General features: G+C 47.7%; 1 protein-coding gene across 1 annotated transcript; it reads right to left on the bottom strand.

Moving 5' to 3' along the window:
• Positions 1–435: 435 nt before the first annotated feature.
• On the bottom strand, positions 436–21186 carry CALR3 (calreticulin 3). The gene is made up of 9 exons (XM_012758435.3): positions 21000–21186; positions 20720–20821; positions 17096–17299; positions 12912–13006; positions 9896–10078; positions 6930–7037; positions 6384–6515; positions 5407–5499; positions 436–659 (listed from the first exon to the last, which is right to left on the bottom strand). The coding sequence occupies exons 1-9, from the start codon at positions 21088–21090 to the stop codon at positions 516–518; spliced, it is 1152 nt and encodes a 383-aa protein (XP_012613889.2). The 5' UTR covers positions 21091–21186; the 3' UTR covers positions 436–515.
• Positions 21187–21316: the final 130 nt, after the last annotated feature.

The raw sequence follows: 21316 nt of genomic DNA, 5'->3' as shown, positions 1-21316 counted from the left end.
CCTCAGCCTAGCTCACAGCAACCTCAAACTCCTGGGCTCAAGCGATCCTCCTGCCTCAGCCTCCCGAGTAGCTGGGACTACAGGCATGCACCACCATGCCCGGCTAATTTTTTTTCTATATATTTTTAATTGGCCGATTAATTTGTTTCTACTTTTAGTAGAGACAGGGTCTCGCTCTTGCTCAGGCTGGTTTCGAACTCCTGACCTTGAGCGACCCTCCTGCCTCGGCCTCCCAGAATACTAGGATTACAGGTGCGAGCCACCGCGCCCGGCCAAGGATGGTGTGTTTTATGGTCTGACCCTTGCTGGCCTCTGGCTTCCCGAGCTCAGGTCAAGAGGAAACTTCTCAGCACACAGTGGGGCAGAGGGGAAAGTGACTGAACCCACTGATAAGCGTGGGGACATTTTTCAAAGAAAATTGGACAAATAACCATGTAGACATTTGAACTAAATTTAAATACAGGTAAAAGTAGAAACAAGGTTTTGCCACTCATCTTTATCTCCAGTGGGGGTGACTAAAGTTCGCCCCGCCTGTGAAATCGGTTGAGAAAATGTTCATGCCCGTTAAATTTTCCTGCCAGCAATTCCTCCTCGTCTTCCTCCCGGGCTTTTTTCACTTCTTCCTTGGCCTGTATGGCATCCATCTCCCTTTCTGGAGCCTGGAGAAAGAAACAAAAAAGTAACAAAGGCCCGGAACACATTTCCGTTGTTTTAAGCCACCCGGTGTGTGGTGATTTATTACTGCAGCCACAGGAAACACATCCCCTCTCCTCTTTCCATTTCTAGAGCGCCTAGACCCCCGTCTGCCAACCAGCGATCAGTGAATGGGGCCATGAACAGAGGCCTCAGGGTCTAAATAAGAAAGTCCAGGCAGGACAGTCAAGGCCAGGGGTACAGACACATTAAAACAACTCCTACAGTTATCTTGGACAAAGCATATTTTGTAAGGCTTTAGGGAAGAAGTCAGATTCTAGAAAAAATGGCTCTTTGGTGTCAGGAAAGGGCAGGTCAAATAAAAAAGAAAAAGAAAAAATGACTCCTAAGAAAATCACTTTATGATAACCATCTTTAAACAACGGAGGAGAAATTGCCATCTGGAATGCCTTACAATGCTGAGTGCTAACCATCAGTGTGGCAGCTAGTCCCAGTGTGACTTACACGACCTGAAAGGTGACAGAAAAGGCTGTGGGAAGAAGAGGGAGTATGAGGGAACTTCAGTTAAAATCAGGAAGATGTTTACGTAGTGCTAGAGCAGGCGTCCTCAAACTAGGGCTCGCGGGCCACATGCGGGTGTTTTTGCTTGTTTTTTTTTTTTTTTTTTTTTTTTTACTTCAAAATAAGACATGAGCAGTGTGCACAGGAATTTGTTCATAGTTTTTTTTTAAACTATAGTCCGGCCCCTCCAGCGGTCTGAGGGACGGTGAACTGGCCCCCTGTTTAAAAAGTTTGAGGACCCCTGTACTGGAGTTTGGATGTTTGTCCTTCAAGTCTCATGTTGACATTGGATCCCCAGTGTTGGAGGCGGGGCATGATGGGAGGTGTTTTGGGGGTGGATCCCTCATGAATGGCTTGGTGCCTTCCTCCTGGTAATGAGGGAGTTCCCACTCTCTTAGTTGGGGGGTGGGGGGAGGAGAGAGAGAGCGAGAGCTGGTTGTTAAGAAGAGCCTGGCGCCTGCCTCTCACCCTCTCTCTGCTTCCTCTCCCACCATGTGATCTCTGCACACACTGGCTCCCCTTCACCTTCCGCCCCGAGGGCAAGCAGTCCAGGCCCTCGCCAAATGCAGGGGCCCAATCTTGAACTTTTCCAGACATCAGAATCCTAAGCCGAATAAACCTTTTCTCTTTAGAAATTACCCAGCCTTGGGTATTCCTTTGCAGCAGCACTAAATGGACTAAGACATGCAAGCTCATTAGCATGCGATGAATTAATCCAAAATTTATGGCAAAAATATGTCAGGGGTCCTCAAAGAGCTTGCCTCTAAATGGTGGCACTCAGAGGAAACCTGCTGTTCTCTCAGTTCAGGCAAGGTGTGCCACAGCTTTGTTATCCATACTTATTGGCATGAGAAACAAAATGTTTACGTGTACTAGAAGTATATGTTTGATGGTTCGAATCCAAGTCATGACACCAAAAAAAAAAAAAAAAAAAAAAGTATGCATTTGAGGTTTCAATACTTTGGCTGCAAAGAGTTCTAAATGAATTTACACTAAAGTAAGAAATTTTATGTTCTTTATTTGAAGTCAGAGCTAAATTTTTAAGTTGGTTTCTCTAGCACAGAAGCCTCAAAATACACATTGAAAAGGGGGAGGGGGCTGGGCACAGTGGCTCACACTTGTAATCCTAGCACTCTGGGAGGCTGAGGTGGGAGGATTGCTTGAGCTCAGGAGTTCGAGACCAGCCTGAGCAAGAGTGAGACCCTGTCTCTACTAAAAATAGAAAGAAATTATCTGGACGACTAAAAATATACAGAAAAAATTAGCCGGGCATGGTGGCTCGTGCCTGTAGTCTCAGCTACTCAGGAGGCTGAGGCAGGAGGATGGCTTGAGCCCAGGAATTTGAGGTTGATGTGAGCTAGGCTGACGCCACTGCACTTGAGCCTGGCCAACAGAGTGAGATTCAGTCTCAAAAAAAAAAAAAAAAAAGGAATGTTCCACCCCTGAGGGAATGAAAAGGCAAGGCACAGAGGAGAAAAGACACCTGTATGCGTTCACCTGAGAAACAACCTGCCAGAACATATAAAGACCTCCGACAAGTGAAGGAGAAGAGGTTGGACAACCTGATATGAAAGTGGACAGGGGGTATCAATCATGCATTTCTGATGCTTTGACATCTGCCACCTGGCTGGCCCTAGAGGGACAGCCTCTCCCGAGGGTAGCCAATTCCCAGAGATAGTCACAGACTCACCTTCTCTATCCAGACAAACCAATCCTGAGCCCATAGCCCAACCATGCCCTTTGTTGGGCTCACTTTCCAGGTCACTATCCCTCTGCCCTAACTGTCCCAGGCCCAGCCACCAGACAACTAGGGACAGCCCCTGTGTCCCACAGGCTGCTGAAATGATTCCAACTAGCCAATCCTAAGCCTGCTTCCCCTGCCTCACCCATCCCTTCCCACAGAAACAACAAGGCTCTTGTCCACATTTTCCCCTTGTTCCCTGGGCCTGCTGACTGACCCCGGTGCTTAACCTTGTGGCCTCACATGGCGTTGTGCCCCTCCTCTCAGGAGCTGTGAGTAACAAACTTATCTTCTCTCCTGATCTGTTGGCCTTGCCCTACCTGCATAATAATAAAACCCGAATTTTGAAACACAGGCATTTCACAAAAGATGATCTCCGTATGGCCACAAAAAGCTACAAAGCAGGGCCTACCTTCACCCTCATTTGTCATCAGAGAAATGCAAACTAACCCTTTGCACTCGGATGTCGAGTGTGACTTGACATGGCTAGCAAAAATTATAGAGATTAAAATTACTCTTTGAGGCCGGGCGCGGTGGCTCACGCCTGTAATCCTAGCACTCTGGGAGGCCGAGGTGGGTGGATTGCTCGAGGTCAGGAGTTCGAAACCAGCCTGAGCGAGACCCTGTCTCTACTGATAATAGAAAGAAATTAATTGACCAACTAAAAGTATATATAGAAAAAATTAGCCAGGCATGGTGGCACATGCCTGTAGTCCCAGCTACTCGGGAGGCTGAGGCAGGAGGATCACTTGGGCCCAGGAGATTGAGGTTGCTGTGAGCGAGGCTGACGCCACGGCACTCACTCTAGCCTGGGCAACAAAAGTGAGACTCTGTCTCAAAAAAAAAAAAAAAAAAATTACTCTTTGAATGTATCGATAATTTGAAATATAAAAAAATCCAAATAAATAAGTTTGTATGAAAAGAAACTCCAGTTTTTTATTCTACTGTCACGCTTTGTAAAATCTGGAGTGTTTAAATCCCGAGTAGAATAAAGGAATCGAGAAAAAAGCAAGCGAGTGCAAAGGGTGAAACCAGAGTGAGATACCACCATACACCTATAGAAACCAACAATCCCCAGTGCCGAGAATTTGAAACTAGAGGGAGCACAAAGTGTTACTCTGGTAACAATGTGGCAGCTTCTTGTATAATGAGTCATACAGCGTACAACCCTGGGAAGTAAAAACCTACGTCCACACAAAAGCCTGTGTGAACATTTACAGAGACTTTGTTCATGTTGTCAAAAACTAGAAACCAACCAAATGTCCATCAGCTAGTAAATGGATAAACTACTCAGTGGTGATAAAAAACAAACTATTGACACCCTAACCGCAAGGATGTATCTCAGACACATTATGCATATTGAAAAAAGCAGGCTCAAAAAGACTACGCATGGAGCTGGGTGTGGTGTGGCCTACACCTATAGTCCCAGCTACCGGGAAGATCACTGGAGCCCAGCAGTTGGAGACTGCAGTGAGCTATGATGATGCCACTGCACTCCAGCCTGGGTGACAGAGTGAGATGAGACCCTTTCACTTAAAAAAAGAAAAAAAAAAAAGACCACACATGTATGAGTCCATTTATATGACACTCCAGAAAAGGCAAGACTATAAGGACAGATATCAGAACAGCGGCTGCCTGTGGTGGGGGAGGGCACGCCCACAAAGGGGACCGAGGACACTTTTTAGGGCAATGGAAGTGTTCTATATTTTGATTTTGGGATGGCAGTTTCACAACTATATGCATTTCTCAAAATTCATAGAATTATTCACCTAATTTTATAGTGTGCAAATTATATCTCCATTAATCTGACTTAACGATGACATAACAATACCAGGTATTTATTGCCAAAGATGTGGCACAATTGAAACTCTCGCCCACTGCAGGAGGGAATGTAAGATACATGACCACATTGAAAACTGGCTACATCGGACCACATGACCCAGCAGTTCCACTCCTGGGCATGTTTCCTCTGAAAGACATAGACAAGAATGTTCATAACAGCTTTTTCCTTTTTCTTTTTATTTTTTTTCCTTTTTAACTAGAATATTGGGGGCTTTTTTTCATAAGGCCCCAAACTGGCAGCAACCCAAAGCTGCATCAGTAGAAGATGGATATAAGCATTCTGGAATATTCATACAGCAAGGACCAGCTATTGCTACGCGTACTATTGTCAATGAAGCTCACAACACTGTCTCAAAGAGCAAAATACTGGACGGCTCCATTTATACGAATTTCAAACACAGGTTAAGTGAATCTATGGTGATGGAACAGCATTTGCTTTGGGGGGTGGAGAACGGGGGCTTCCGCAGCGCTGGCAACGCCCTGCGTTTTGAGCTGGGCGTGGGGTTCATTGTGAAAATGCATTAGGCCCTTTCCCATACGTTCGACTTCAGGACAACAGTTACAAAAATCAACAAACGACAAAAGATTGCTACTTGTGTGGACCATACCTTGGTTTCACCCCAGGTGGCCTTGCCAAAATGCTCAGCGTACCCCTCATCGTCCGTGATCAAGAAGTTATCAAAGATGGTTCCGGATCTCACCTGCAGACGGAAATGAGGCCTTCGTTATTGATGCGAGAACTGTTAACAACTCTCCACAAAGAAACAGCCGTATTTTGCTTGGTATGGTGACGCTGATTAGCTCACAACGGTAGACGGTGCTTAAACCCATTTCCAGAGGGTCTGTTCCCTCTAGGGCACTGGTTCTCAAACCTGGCTGCACAACACGAGATCACCAAGAGCATTTTAAAAACTCCCAATGCCTCGTCTTCTCCTGGGGATGCCGATTTAACCTGGGCATGAAGACTCTCTAAAGCTCCTCAGTGGCCAGGTGGCCAGGTGCGGTGGCTCACATCTGTGATCCCAGAGCTTTGGGAGGCCGAGGCGGGAGGAAAACTCCCACCTGAGGCCAGGAGTTCAAGGTTACGGTGAGCTATGATGATGACACACCACCGCACTCCAGGCTGGGTGATAGAGCGAGACCCTGTCTCCAAAAGAACACAAAAAAACAAAGCAAGCTCCCCAGTCACTTGAAGATTCAGCGATGATGTTTGAGGAGCACTGCTCTAGAAGCTTCCCGTGGGTGATGGGCCAGCGGCGTCAGCATTGCCTGGGAGCTTGGCGGGAACTCAAGACCTCAGGCCCTACCCTGGGGCTGCTTGCCCGTCAGATATCTGCCGTGTTATCCTAAAGCGGGTGGGCGCTGCGTGCCAGCTCTGAGCAGGGGAGCGGCGTGTCCCGCTGCAGCGTGGAAGGGGAATGACAGGAGGGCAGGAAGGCTGGAACAACAGCTCTACCCCTAGGGTGCAGGTATGGCTGTGCCTGGCGCACAGAAGACGCTAAACGCATAGCAGGGATGTGAATTAAGGCATCCAGACTAAAGTGTAGAGAGGTCAAGCTCAAAAGCGAATTTAAAACCAAGTGACCTGCCAGAGCTCCAGTCCGATGGCACCAATGTTCTCAAACTCTGAGAGGTCGTATTGTGTCAAGTAGTTGGTGCTTTTCATCTTCTGGTGAAGCCAGATGTCTTTATCGATACCCTCCGGTTTCAGGCCGTCCTGCAACAAATAAACCACATAGGGTGGTCTCAGCCGGGTGCGGTGGCTCACGTCTGTAATCCCAGCACTTGGGAGGAGGCTCAGGTGGGAGGATCACTTGAGGCTAGGAGCTGGAGACCAGCCTGGGCAACATAGTGAGAACCCCCACCCCATAAGAAAAATTAAAAAAAATAATCCGCTGGGCGCAGTGCCTCCTGCCTGTAGTCCCAGCACCTTGGGAGGCTGAGGCAGGAGGACTGCTGGATCCTGGGAGTTCAAGGCTGCAGTGAGCTGTGACAGCTCCACTGTACTCCAGCCTGGGTGACAAAAATGAGACCCTGTCTCTAAAATAAACGAACATTTAGGGGTGGTCTCCATGGCAAGGGGAGGGGCTTTCGAGGGCGTCCCGGGGCATCCTGGGAAGATGACACCCACCTGGTACGGGGGCTTCTGGAGCATGGCGGCCTGCCAGTCCCCGTCCAGCTCGGCGTTCCAGTCGCTCGGCTTGCTGGCGCTGGCGTCCAGAAAATGCTTCTCCCAGTCCTTCAGAGACACGTAAGGAAAAGATCAAATCAGCCAGATGTTCAGATCTGGGAGAGGAAATTCTCAGATGCCGGTAAGCAGGGGCAGGCCGGCGGCCCCCGTGGCAACGTGGGCGTCGAAAGGCCACGCACTGGGGGTTCCCAACCCCACCGAGGGATTCAGGGCCACACGCCACCCAGTCCTTCTCCCTAACCCTCCATGTGGTTTCAGCGTTTTTCTGTATGCCAAACACCTGAAATAGTGCCAACAGTGAAATAACGGGGCAAACACGGATGGTGGGGAGAGGAGCCACAGGTGTACTGCGGCCCAGTTTCACTTAAGTCTCTCTTCTCGGTCATGGTCATGCACAGACTGTTCCAGAGAGTGGACAGACAGTTAGGACGTGTTCTGAGACGGACCACAGGAGAAACACACACACACACACACACACACACACACACACACACACACAGGTTGCAATGGACTGAACGTCTGTGTCTCCCCAAAAGCCTTATGTTAACAAATCCCTATCTGCAGTGCGGTGGTGTTAGGAGGTGTGGCCTTTGGGAGCTGATTAGGGTGTGAAGGGTGAAGCCCTACAGATGGGGCAAATGCACTTATGGGAGGGGCCCCGGAGAGCTCTCTCGCCGTCTTGTGAGAGCACAGCTGGAGGGTGGCCGTCCGCAAGCCTGCACAGGGCCCTCCCCAGAACCCAACCGTGCTGGGCCCTGATCGTGTATGTGCAGCCTCCAGCACTGTGAGAAATAAAATTCTGTTGTTTATAAGCCACTTGGTCTATGGTACCTTGTTACAGCAGCCCAGACTAAGACCCATACACACACACATACGTGTATACATAAACCTATGTGTGCACACACACACACACGGCTCAGCAGGTGTTGAATAAATGAATGGATGAAAAAAAGTTGCTATGGATTAACTAATGCTCGGATAAACACTTACATAAGAGCATAGCAATCTTGTACATTGGTGTTTTCTCTTTTAGAATAACTGAGAAAGATTTAAAGTTTAGTACCTAGACTAAGGCTTTTCTGTGATACTCTAGAACAGGTGTCCTCAAACTACTGCCCACGGGCCACATGCGGCCCACCAAGGACATTTATCGGGCCTGCCGGGTGTTTTTGCCGCCGCTGCCTGTCCTGCTTAGCAGCCGACTCGTCCCGGGCCCACAGTGCGCATGTGTGGAGTGTGCGCCGCGCTCTCCAACTGTCTGAGGGACAGTGAACTGGCCCCATTTAAAAAGTTTGAGGGGCCAGGCGCGGTGGCTCACGCCTGTAATCCTAGCACTCTGGGAGGCCGAGGCGGGCGGATTGCTCGAGGTCAGGAGTTCAAAACCAACCTGAGCAAGACCCCGTCTCTACCAAAATATAGAAAGAAATTAATTGACTAACTAAAAATATATATACAAAAAAAATTAGCCGGGCATGGTGGCGCATGCCTGTAGTCCCAGCTACTCGGGAGGCTGAGGCAGGAGGATGGCTTGAGCCCAGGAGTGTGAGGTTGCTGTGAGCGAGGCTGACGCCACGGCACTCACTCTAGCCTGGGCAAGAAAGTGAGACTCTGTCTCAAAAAAAAAAAAAAAAAAAAGTTTGAGGACTCCTGCTCTAGAACATCTCAACAACTGACCCATGGGATTTAGTCACTTCCCCTTCTGCTTTTATTCCCTACCCCCACTGACCACAGAGGAGCCACTCTTGTGTTGGGATCCCGGAAACAGTTACAATTCGGTCCAAGTGGCTGGCTCCTTCTGATTGAGGGTCATCAAATCATAATGCTATAATTAACTACTTGGCTTAGGAGCCCACGCAGAATTCCACCTGCGGACGAAACACAGCCAGCTTGGAAATGAGCCTGTGAAAAGGTGATTCAGCCCCTCCCGGGACCTGCCTCAGGCACACTCGGGTCCTGAACTGCTCTGCTGGGCCCTGGGACAGTGTCCCTATAGCACAGAGGCAGTGAGGTTTCAGTGCCAAGACCTGCGTCTCCTACTGTCCGGCGCGGTCGCTCCAGAGTACGTTTCTTTGCCATTCCGTGCCTTGGTTTCTCCATGGGGAGCACATCCTGTGGCCTCATTGAGCTGCTGGGAGGAACACGAGTGTGCCCAGTATCTGACACAAAGGGGACTCTGAATGTAACAGTGGCTCGTAGTGGCTTGAGTGGTAGACCCCAGAAAGATCTGTGCATGTCCTAATCCCTAGAATCGGTGACTGTTACCTTATCTGGAAAAAGGGTCTTTGCAAAGGCAATCAATCAAGTGGAGGAACCTGAGATGAGAGCACCCTGGGTTAGCCAGGTGCGTCCTATACCCTATGACAAGTATCTTTGTAAGGGACGGAAGAGGAAAAGACACAAGAAGAGAAGAAGGCCACGCGAAGACAGAGGAGAGAGTGGAGTGACGTGCCTACCAGGCAAGGAGCACCTGGAGCCCCCAGAAGCTGGAGGAAGCAAGGAAGAATCCTCCCCTAGAGCCACCAGAGGTTGCTGATGCACTATCTTTTTTTCCTAAGAGATGGGGTCTTGCTATGTTGCCCAGGCTGGGCTCGAACTCCTAGCCTAAAGCAATCCTCCTGCCTCAGCCTCCTGAATAAGCATCATCCTTTCTTCTTCTTCTTCGTTTTTAAAGAGGTTTAAAAAAATAAATCAAATCCTCGTTTTCATCTCAAATATTATAAAACTCTTTTACAATACCATGAAATGTGTAGATACCGGGCTGGTCTCAGCGGCCTGTGCTCTGGGAGGGCGTTTGGTTGTTATGATGTTGCCATCGTGATTCCCAGCCACGCAGCAACTGCACAATAACTGGGCACTTACAAGCTCTACTCATGCACCTTCTGGGGTTGTTCAGGAAAAATCCACACCTGGGCTTTGTCACCTTCAGCCCGATCCCAATCCTTGGACTCTGCCGACTTTTCCTTCTTCAGCGACGTTAAGTTCCAGTCGTACTCTATGCTGCCGGATTCAATGGACTGGCCGTCAATTTTCACGTCGTAAGAAAGATCCGGTCTCAAAATCAGAGTGTAGAGGTGTGTAAAGGCATCAACCTGCACGTGTTGGGGGGAGGGAAGAGGGGTAACAATGAAACCCTTGATGTTTCAACGCAGGTCTAAACATGCAATGTACGACAGTCATCCGTGGAGCCACAAACAGCAAGAAGAGAAAAATCTAGGGACATGGATTGATTTGACTATAAAAGGGTATCCTACCGAACAGCCACCCTTTTGTAGAATGCTTTCTCACTCTCCTAGCAGCCTTGAGTGACTGGTCCTCTTTGGGCAAAAGCAATGGCCCCACCTATCAACCCACGGGCAACTATGACCGGGTGGCAGGCATCAGCCAAAGGGCCACCATTTGCTGTTTAAGAAAAGTTAGATGAAAAACAACTTCCAGTTCTACATTCTGAAATAGAAAGATACCAGATGAAGCCCACTCTCAAATACATGTTTCTCTAGGTAGGGAAGAACTTCCTGATGCTCTGAGGTGTGCAGCCATTTGAGCTCTCTGGGGCGGGCCTGGTGCCTCTCTTCGTCACGGTTAGAGCCAGGGAAGCATTCGACAAACGCCCAACAAAGAAGGGAAGGAAGGTGGGGGGGCTGGGAAGGCGGGGGCTGGGGGTCCCTGGGACGTGCCTGCCTGTCAGCAGCAGGGCGGACCCTGCATGGTACTCCAGCAGGGGTTCTCAAAGCACGGCCCTGGCGAGCAGCATCGCCTGGGTACCCATGGGTGCCCGTTCCCAGATCCACCCCCGACCGACCTGCTGGATCGGAACCCGGGTGGGCCCAGCAGTTGGTTTCACAGCCCCCCAAGATCGGGATGGTGCTAAGGGTTGAAAACCACTGCCCCACCGTCTCAAAGGCTCTGTGTCGCCTGCCCTACTAAGCGCCAATGCTAAAGGCCCTTCGGTTCCCGTGTGCACTGCCCCAGGGACAGGCTGCTGCTGCCCACTCTGTGGCTGACGGCTCTACCAGTCTGCTCTGTGTCCCCCTCTCGGCTTCTGCAGCCATTGTGACAGCTGAGTACCCACTTCTCCTAACACTCTTCTTCTCCTGTCCTCTGCCTGCCTTCCCCTCGACCCACCCTCCCAATTTACATTTTGGGCTCCATCACCCCACTTGCCGGCCTGCACCAGGATTTGGCCATCGGCCCCCTGAGCGGTAAGGATGACTCCCGCACTGTGCTAATGGCTCCAAAACTGGCATCTTCATCCCCAACCACGTGCCTGAGCTTCAGATCTAAGTTTTCGACAACTTCCTGGGACCAGACACCTCTACCTGGATGCCTGCTAGGATTTCATACCAGCCGGTCCAAATACAAATCCTAATCTGTCTGAGGCACCTCCTGGGCCTTTGTTTCCCCTCCCGGCTAATAAGAACACTGGGAGCCATGGGCTACCTCTGCAGTACTCACATACCCAATATCGCAGAGTCCCCCGTGTTCTGCATCCCCCACGCCTTGGCCTCTCGAGCTCATCTGGCCCCCCGCCCATGGACCAACTGCTGCCCCTCCACCCATGAACACGCAAGTATTTTTCTAACACGCAAATCATGTCCCCTCCTCTTGAGAACCCACCACTGCCTGCAGGTGAGGGCCTGGACCTTCCCTCTAAAGCGTCGCGGAGTGAATCAGAGCCCCAGGAAGGTCCCTGTGCTCTTCCCCGAGAAGACCGTCATGCCCACTGGCTGCCATGGCTCAAGGCTGCTTCGACAGCAGTGTGGGGGGTCTTCTGCCGGTGTGCACTGTCCGGGGCCATGTGGACGTGCTGACCGAGGTGACCACGTCCTGGCCCCCCTACCGCCTGAGCTCCCTGGCACGTTCCAGGTTGGACCTCCAGCCCCCGTGGCACCTCTTCTTGCTCTCCGCACAGCCCGGATGTGCAACCCAACGAGTTCCAGGGAATCGGCCGTAAAGACCTGCCCTGTGGCCTGCACGCTAAGGAAGGGGGGAAGACCGGGACGGTGAGTTCCCTCTCGCCGCCCCCCCCCCACAGGAAGGGTGCCAGACTGCAGCGCGCAGAGGGGACCCGCTGATCCTTTACAAACACCTTGTCAGTGGGTGGCACCTCGGAGAGGCACCGCCAGTCTCCAGGGTGTCCCAGGAGGCCAAGTGCTCCGCGGCGAGGCTCGGCACGGGATAAAGAACAGCTGTGGATGTTTCCCCTCCACGTGGTGGATGGTCTCGAACCGCCCTTGAGTCTCCTGCGCACTTTCATGGAGCGCCGCTAGGGTAGCAGTTCTAGGTGCTAGGAACGCCACAGGGGGCAGGTCCCCTGCTTCCTGGTGCTTATATGCAAACTGGAGGGTCGGGGTACTGGGGAGTGAGGGTCCCCTGCACCTGATACAAGTTGTCTCTTTGGAGAAGCCTGGGGCTGGGCCACTGGCAGCCACTCATGGCCACGTGAGTGTTCACCCAGCTCTGTCCCTGCCGGAGCACAACTGAGTTACGAAGGGGGCCCTAAGCCATATATACACACAGTGTTATTTTCATAGGATTCCCTGGGTACAAAGGCAAAACAGTATGAATATTACATTGTAGAAACAGCCTCTTTTAGAACGCTTTGGTGTATTCTGAAGATCACCTAATTTCTCCGGAATGTTTCTTTCATCCTGAATATGTCATTCTTTAATAATGATGGACATGGCTGAAACGCGACTATCCTATTGTAACCCTCACGGGGCAAATTATAAAATGATGTCGTGGCTCACAGTTAGCAGCGACTGTGCCCTCCTGATGGGGTAAAAATGTTAGAGAACAAATCAACACGGACAAGCAACTCGAGAGGCCTGCTAAATGTTTTCAGATCAAAACTATTTTCTCTAAACTTAGTTATCATCAGACAAGAGTTGACACAATCATTCACTTGCATACGAGAGCACTTACCTTGCACCGGATTGGTTTCTTGTTTGCATGATACTGATTCTTGAAATGTAAAATAACATGAACTTTCTTGATATCAAATCCACAAATATCAGGTCCTACACACACAAAAAAATTAGCTGTTCTTAATTTCCTTCCATAATGCGGTACCATAGACTACCCCACCCCGACCATTCTTAGATACAAGAGACGTGGGAAGCATGTATGTCCAGGAATAATCACATTAAGGTATTTAGATGAGGGTCAACCCAGTGGCTCGCGCCTGTAATCCCAGCTACTCAGGAGGCTGAGGCAGAGGATCACTTGAGCCCAGGAGTTCAAGACCGGCATGAGCAAGAGCGAGACCCCGTCTCTACAAAAAATAGAAAAATTAGCTGGGTGTGGTGGCGCATGCCTGTAGTCCCAGCTACTTGGGAGGCCGAGGCAAGAGGATCCCTTGAGCCCACAGTTTGAAGCTGCAGTGAGCTGTGATGATGCCACTGAATGCCTAGAGATGACAGAGTGAGACTCTGACTCAAAGAAAAAGATGTTAGTCTTGACTTCACAAAGCCATTGGCTAATGAAATAGGCGAACATACATAAATCATTTAGTAACGTCAAGGCTCGATACTTGTCGCCATAAGGATGCTGATGATGACAATGATACCCCGAAAGAACACATATTTATGTTCTCAATGATAAACACAGACCGTGAGCAAAAGAGAGAGTGTGATCAGTATCTAGGTTCTGACCAACTGCGCAATCTAGAGGGTTCCATTCAAAACTTAAGAACTTATAAATTGGCACTTACAGAGTTAAGTTTCAGTCACTAAGGAAATACAATTTCCTAGGACACTCTGTTCCAGGAGATGGGGCCATTTAAGAGACTGTGGCTTTCTGCCTATGTAAAAGGAGGTTTACAGGAGGTCTCTGGAAAATCCATCAAACCTGAGGATGTTTGGAATCAGCCCTGCTTTGGCTTTACTGACCTCAAACCTTAAGACTGTGCCAGAGAATCTGGCGTATTTCTGTCGTGGACGGAATTCTGTTATGTGCATCCACTGACCCAGGGCCCCGTCCCGGGCAGCCTGACAGGCAAACGCAGGGTAAACGCAAGCAGACGCCTGCATGATTTCTTCCAGGTGACATGTAAGTGACATGAACTTGCAGTGATGACCCTCCAGAACAAACAAGAGCGATCCAAGCTCCTGTCATTATTTTATGAATACTATCAATTTGCCAGAAGTAGCTGCACTGAACTTGGAAATGGCATTCTGTGGGATTAGCAGCGAGCACCAGGTCTATGTCCCAGCTGAGTTCTTGAAGCACCTGTGTTTCTCTAACTGCCTTTGTCATCACTGAAGAGCATTCCAGCTCAATTTTTAAAACAAAGCCATGCCATGTGAACTGTTAGTATGAAAGTCTAGTTAGGATGGAGACATGCAATTTATCTTTCTTAAAAAATGGACAGAATTTCCCTCTCTGTCCCTAAACACTTACACACTTTTTTTTTTTTTTTTAATGCTTCAGAACACACTCAGAACTGACCAGGAAACCTGGGCATCATCCTTTAACAGCAATAATAAAATATTTATGCACACAGTGGATTTTCATGAGGAAATGTGGTAGACAGATGCGCTCTGAAGTCAGGTTGATCTAACTTTGGGTGAGTAGTTTAATCTCCCTGAGCCTCAGTTTCCTTATTTGCAAACTTTATGCATAACCTACGCATACATGTTTATGCAAATGTAAGGGTTCAGACAAGGGTCCAGTAAAATACATTTCCCTCCTCTTCCTCCTTAACACCCCACAAATCTGCAAGCTCCCCTTATACCAAAGGTGGGAGCTAACTCATTACAGGGAAGTGTTAAAAAGTGACAGAGGGGGTTTGAGTAAAATGGAACCAATTTTGAGTTAAAAACAAAGATATTACAGAAAATGTATTTTAATCATTTTTTCACTGAGAACTATGCTGTTTCGCAATTCAGATGTAGCAGATATATCTGCTATACGTAGTGAAAAGTAGTATTTTAGTGACTATTTCTGGTTATCTTCTTTATCAAATGTTAACAAATATTTGTGAAATCATCTCTAATACAACAGGTTTTCCCCCTATATCTCTGCTATCCTGTTTTTCTTTTTTTTTCCAAAAAAAAAGCCTGTTGCCCAGGCTAGCGTATCACAGTAGCTCACTATAGCCTTGAACTCCTGGACTCAAGCGATCCTCCTGCCTCAGCCTCCCAAAAAGCTCAGACTATAGGTCTGCGCCACCACATCCAGCTGATTTGTCTTATTTTTCCTGGAGACAGGCTCTTATTATGTTGCTCAGGCTGGTCTCAAATTCCTGGCCTCAAGTGATCCTCCCGCCTTGGCCTCCCAAAATGCTGGGATTACAAACGTGAGCCACTGTGCTTGGCCCCTGCCATCCTGTTTTAAGAGAGCACTAACAATAACCAAAACCGAGACACTTTAATTTCTTTTTTTAATCAAAATAGACACCTTTCCCATTCCAGATTTCAAATTCAAGAGTAAATATTCATGGCAGAGTAGAAAGAACTCGGGGCAGGGAGAGAGGGATTGCCAAGTCGGTGGGGACTCTGCCTCTATCTCATGCTGTGGCCTTAGGGAAGTCACCTTGATCTCTAAAATGACTGAGTGAGATTATATCCACACTTGATCTTAGCCAAAAGACCAAGAAGTGATTGAGCAGGATTATAGCTAACTCTATTACAGTTGTCTAATAAAATAGAAAAAATAGGTAATGTTCTTTCTACTCTTAAAACTCTGACTCTAAGTAACATTCATTCGACCAGCCGTACATATGAAAATATAAGAACAGCATGACCAGGTGTTGGAAGCCTGAAGCTGACAAAGAGAGATTCAGAGATAAGCATGAAAAACCAACAAGGCAAAAAAAGTCTGCAAGCCATCCATGTCCGGAGATGAAGAAGAGTTTTAAAAAACGACTCCCAAATTTGGATTCTGGATAACTTTTTTTTTTTTTGGAGATGGATCTCACTATGTCGCCCAGGCTGGAGGGCAGTGGCACAATCATAGCTCGCTGAACCCTCCAACTCCTGGGCTCAAGTGATCCTCCTGCCTCAGCCTCCCGAGTAGCTGGGACTATAGGCATGCACCACTGTGACCACCTTGAATGAGTATTTTTGAAGTGCATTGTTCTTAAAGTGTTTCAAATCCACGCGCTACAGTTACGTCTATTTCCTATGCCTCAATGTAGTCCCTTCCCAGTTGTAGCACCAATGTTATTCAAGTGCCCCTGGTGACAGGAGACGTTTAATATATTCCAGAGATCCATAAGCTTTTTCTATAAAGGCCAGGTAGTAAATATTTTCAGCTTTGCAAGTCCGACAGCCTCTGTCTTGATTTAACTCTGCCACAGTAGCTGGCTAGCGGCCACGGGCGATATGCAGATGAGCAGAGTGACACTGCATTCCAATACGACTTCATTTGCGGAAGCTGAAATTTAAATTTCATGTAATTTTCATGTGTCACGGGATATTATCCTTGCGAAATATTTGAGATTTCAGATTTTCAGATCTGAGATGCTCAACCAGTTAAGAATAATGCAAATAATCCAAAATTCAAAAAAATCCAAAGTCCAAAACTTCTGCTCCCAAGCATTTTAGATAAGGGATTTTAACCTGTACGAGGGCTACATTATTGTTGAATAAATAACTTTTCCACAAGTGCAATAGAATGGTACAGTTGCCCTTTTATAATATTAATTGGGTGCAACAATGCTAAAAACCTTGGATCGGATATACTCAATGCTACTACCTTAGCTATGTTAGCAGCAAAGTCTTAGCCTAAAGATCCTATAGGTGGGAGAGTTTTTTTGCTTTTGTTTTTGGTTTTTTGAGACAAGAGTCTGGCTCTGCCACCCCACGTAGAGTGCAGTGGCATCATCATAGCTCACTGCAACCTCCAACCCCTGGGCTCAAGCGATCCTCCTGCCTCAGCCTCCCGAGTAGCTGGGACTACAGGCATGCGTCACCACACCCAGCTAATTTTTCTATTTTTAGTAGAGACAGTGTCTCACCAGCTCAGGCTGGTCCAGAAGTCCTGGCCTCAAGTGATCCTCCCGCCTTGGCCTCCCAGAGTGCTAGCATTACTGGCGTGAGCCACACTGTGCCCAGCTGTTTTTTAAAGTCACCAGAAATGGTCGTGATGTATCTATATGGACTCACCAAACATAATATAGTAGTGTGATTTTCCATTCAGGTTCTTCTGATCCACGTCTGCAGGAAAGACCTTAATGTAGCCCCCTCCACAGTCCATCTTCTGCTCATGTTTCACTGTGTATTGAATGACCAGGGTTTTGCCTTTATTGCTGAACGGTTTGAAGCGTGCAGAGATGGCGTAGAATCGGCCATTCTGAGTGGTCTGCAGACCTTTAAACAAAAACCATTTGTGAAGGATTAGGAATGACATTGTCTTCAGTAATGCAGGGAGGTTAAACGGATGTCCTTCTCTCACTCCCAACAGTAAATGTCCTAACCATTTTCATCCATCCAGTGCCGATGGTACGCTTATACAATCATACACAACAGGGACACTGCTAACACGCTCTCTGCTTCCACAGAACTTCTGTGTCATGCATCTGGATGTTTCTGTACTTAATATGGCACTGTTAGGTTTTAAGTTACAAAAACACTTCAACTCTAAATGACAAATAGGCAATCTAATTACTGATAAAAGGTTAATTTTGCCTCCATTCATCTTCCAAGGGGTGGGAATATACAATGAAGCTTATGTAGCAACTGAATAAAAAATGGAACTCTCCATCCCCTTCCCTTCTTTCCTTCCCCTTTCCCTTCCCTTCCCATAAAAGGAAAGCATTCGTTTTCAGACAAGGTCTTGCTCTGTTGCCTGGGTTAGAGTGCAGTGGTGTCATCATAGCTCACAGCAACCTCAAACTCCTGGCCTGGGCTCCAGTGATCCTCCTGCCTCACCCTCCCGAGTAGCTAGGACTACACGTGCACACCACCACATTTGGCTAATTTTTAAAATTTTTTGTAAAGATGGGATCTCACTATGTTGTCCAGGCTGGTCTCAAACTCTTGGCCTCAAGAGATCTTCCTGCCTCAGCCTCCCAAAGTACTGGGATTACAGGTGTGAGCCACTGCACCCGGCCAGATCTATTCCTACTATAACCTACCAGATGCCATCATAAACGAACTTCGCATTTGGTATTCATGTGTCCAGACCAGAACTCATGGCTGACTCCCTGCTACCATACCTCTCTCTCCCCTCCATTCTTCACTCACCCTTCCCTTTCTCAGGGCATCCATAGCCCCTTTCTCTCCTCTCCCCTGCCCTCCACCATTCCTAAGGCCATGTGATTCCCTACCTCCCTTTGTGTCTTGCCACCTTCTTCCGACACCCCTCTTCTCTCTCGCCACCTCTCACCTCTCACCTCTCACTAAATTCAACTCATCTTTCCACCCATGGCTTCTATGTCATGGTCCCAGGAGACCACAAGGAAAGGGGCCATATTAACTGGTATCCCCAGGGCCTTACCCACGTCTACTCTCTGTAAACATGCGGTGAAGGAATGAATGAAATGCACAAAATCTCAGGGTTCCAAACCGAAGAAAGGAAAAGGCGCAAGCGCATGTGTGTGTGTGTGTGTGTGTGTGGCGGCAACCATTAGACTCTAAGTGGAAAATCCTATCTTTGGACAAGTTTCATGGAATAATTTGTTTATTTTTCACTTCATTTTTGTCACATACCTTGAATCTTGTCATATAGCTTGAATTTTTTCCAATCACCTGTGCCAACATGGATCTTATGAAATCATGCAAAGGGTCCAAAGCCAGGGGCTACTGGACTTAGGGCAACATTGCTGCAATGAGGATGGAGGTTAAGTGGAAGGTGGTGACAAGTGAAACCTTTTCCGTAAGGCCAGATAGAAAATACAGTTGGCCCTTGAACAGCACGGGTTTGACCTGCACAGATCCACTTATACATGGATTTTTTTTTCCAATAAAAGTTACACTGAGTCTGTCTCTGCCTGTCCTACCTCTCCTTCTACCTCTTCCACCTCTGCCACCCCAGGCAGCGAGATGAACGCCTCTTCTTCCCCCTCTTTAGCCTACTCAATATGAAGATGAGGAGGAGGAAGACCTTTAAGAGGATCCACTTCTATTTAATGCATACTAAATATATTCTCTCTTCCATATGATTTAGTTAATAACAATTGTTTAGCTTATTTTATTATAAGAATATAATAGTATATAATATATACTAATATTATAATAGTATATAATATATACTAATTATACTAGTATATAATATATACTAGTATATTATATTAGTATATAATACTAATATATATAATATATACTATATTAGTATACATTATATACTAATATAGTTAGTATATATATAATATATATACTATATTAGTATACATTATATACTAATATAGTTAGTATATATTATATATATTAGTATACATTATATACTAATATAATATACTAGTATAATTATATACTAACTAGTATAATTATATACTAACTATATTAGTATATAATATATACTAATATAGTATACATATTATATCTATAGTATATAATACATATAACATACAAAATATATGTTAATCAACGATTTATGTTATCAGTAAGGCTTCCAGTCAACAGCAGTCTATGAGTAGTTAAGTTTTCAGGGAGTCAAAAGTTATAGGAGGATTTTCGGGTGCACAGGGGTCAGTGCCCCCAACCCTTGAGTTATTCAAGGGTCAACTAACTGTATTTCAGACTTTGTGGGCCATGTGGTCTCTGTCCCAACTACCCTGTCATAGACAATATGTAAATATAGCTGGTTTCCAAAAACAACTTCATTCATGGACTAAGCCTTCACATACTTCATTGAATTTTACATAATTTTTACATCTCACAAAACATTATTCCCCTTTTGATTTTTTTTCCTCCCAACAATTAAAAAAATGTAAAAAACCACTCTCAGCTCTCTGGCTATACAAAAACAGATGGCAGACCAGCTGTTGTTCGCTGACGTTTTGATCATCAGACATGGGAAGAAGCCAGAATAGAGATTATGCTTGGGGTCAAGAATGTTTGGGGTAGGGTGGGACATTCAAAGGAGTTCTCTTTCGGGAGGAAAACTGAAAACGTTACTTATCTTTTTTTTTTTTTGGAGACAGCGTCTCACTCTGTTGCCCAGGCTAGAGTGAGTGTTGTGGCATCAGCCTCGCTCACAGCAACCTCAAACTCCTGGGCTCAAGCGATCCTCCCGCCTCAGCCTCCCGAGTAGCTGGGACCACAGTCATGCACCACCATGCCCGGCTAATTTTTTCTCTATATTTTTAGTTGGCCAATTAATTTATTTCTATTATCAGTAGAGACGGGGTCTCTCGCTCTTGCTCAGGCTGGTTTCCAACTCCTCACCTTGAGCCATCCTCCTGCCTCAGCCTCCCAGAGTGCTGGGATGACAGGCGTGGAGCCACCGTGCCCGGCCAGTGTTACTTATCTTGACCTGCCTGTACCGATGTAAAAATTCATCCTGATGTACCCTTTATGTCCACAGTTTTTTTCCTTTTTACGTGAAAACAGAAATGAGAAGTATCCTGTCACTTTTACCCCTCAGATCCCTGAACTCATTTGATTAGGGCTTATGAGGCAGGGGTGATCTTGGGCAACAAAGAAAGAAAGAAAGAAAACAAAAAACAAGGAATGGGAGCGAGAGCCTTAGGGCGAGCCACGGCTACCTTGACAGGTTGCTAGGGAGGCTGAGCATTTTATTGTATTTTCCCCTGTCTTCGTTTTGTTTTCTCCTGATGCTACACTGACCTTTGTCTTTCTCTATGTGACCATAAAATTTCCCCGACGAGAGTCTGAAATGCCCGAATCGGGAGTCATTGGTGGACTGCACCCATCGGTTTCTCCAGCGCTCTGTGGAGGGAAACGACACCGGTTAGAGCCGAAAACTGTTCGTTCGAGTCCAGAGGGTGGGTGGCGGAGGCCCGTGGGGGAGGCCTGGGGACCAGCGGGGGCTCCGGCCGTCTTGTGGCAGTGGGCGGCGGGATGGGGCAGCTTGCACCCCCCGCCACCACGGGCGTGGCCCCTTCACCTCCGTCTAGAAATTCCTCCTGGAAGTAGACGGCAGCGAGCGCCACCCGCAGCATGCAGACAGCCCAGAGCGCAACGCGAGCCCCCGCCATGGGGGCGTGCGCCGCGCGGTCTCTCTGGTGAACCGCCCCCTTCTTGGCTCCCAGGCTGTCTAGGCGGCACGCCAGGCCCGCCCCGGAACTACAACTCCCGTCACGCCTTGCGATTATGACCTGAGGCACCATCGCACCGCCCCCTCCCCTCCCCCCCCCCCGCGCGGTGCTCGCCGGGCCCGCCCCTGAACCACCACTCCCATCACGCCTAGCGATTGTGACCTGG

Source organism: Microcebus murinus, chromosome 4, assembly GCF_040939455.1.
Source record: "Microcebus murinus isolate Inina chromosome 4, M.murinus_Inina_mat1.0, whole genome shotgun sequence".
NCBI lineage: Eukaryota > Metazoa > Chordata > Mammalia > Primates > Cheirogaleidae > Microcebus > Microcebus murinus.
The sequence above is the reverse complement of the archived record's forward strand: the minus strand, read 5'-3'. Positions and strand labels throughout refer to the sequence as shown.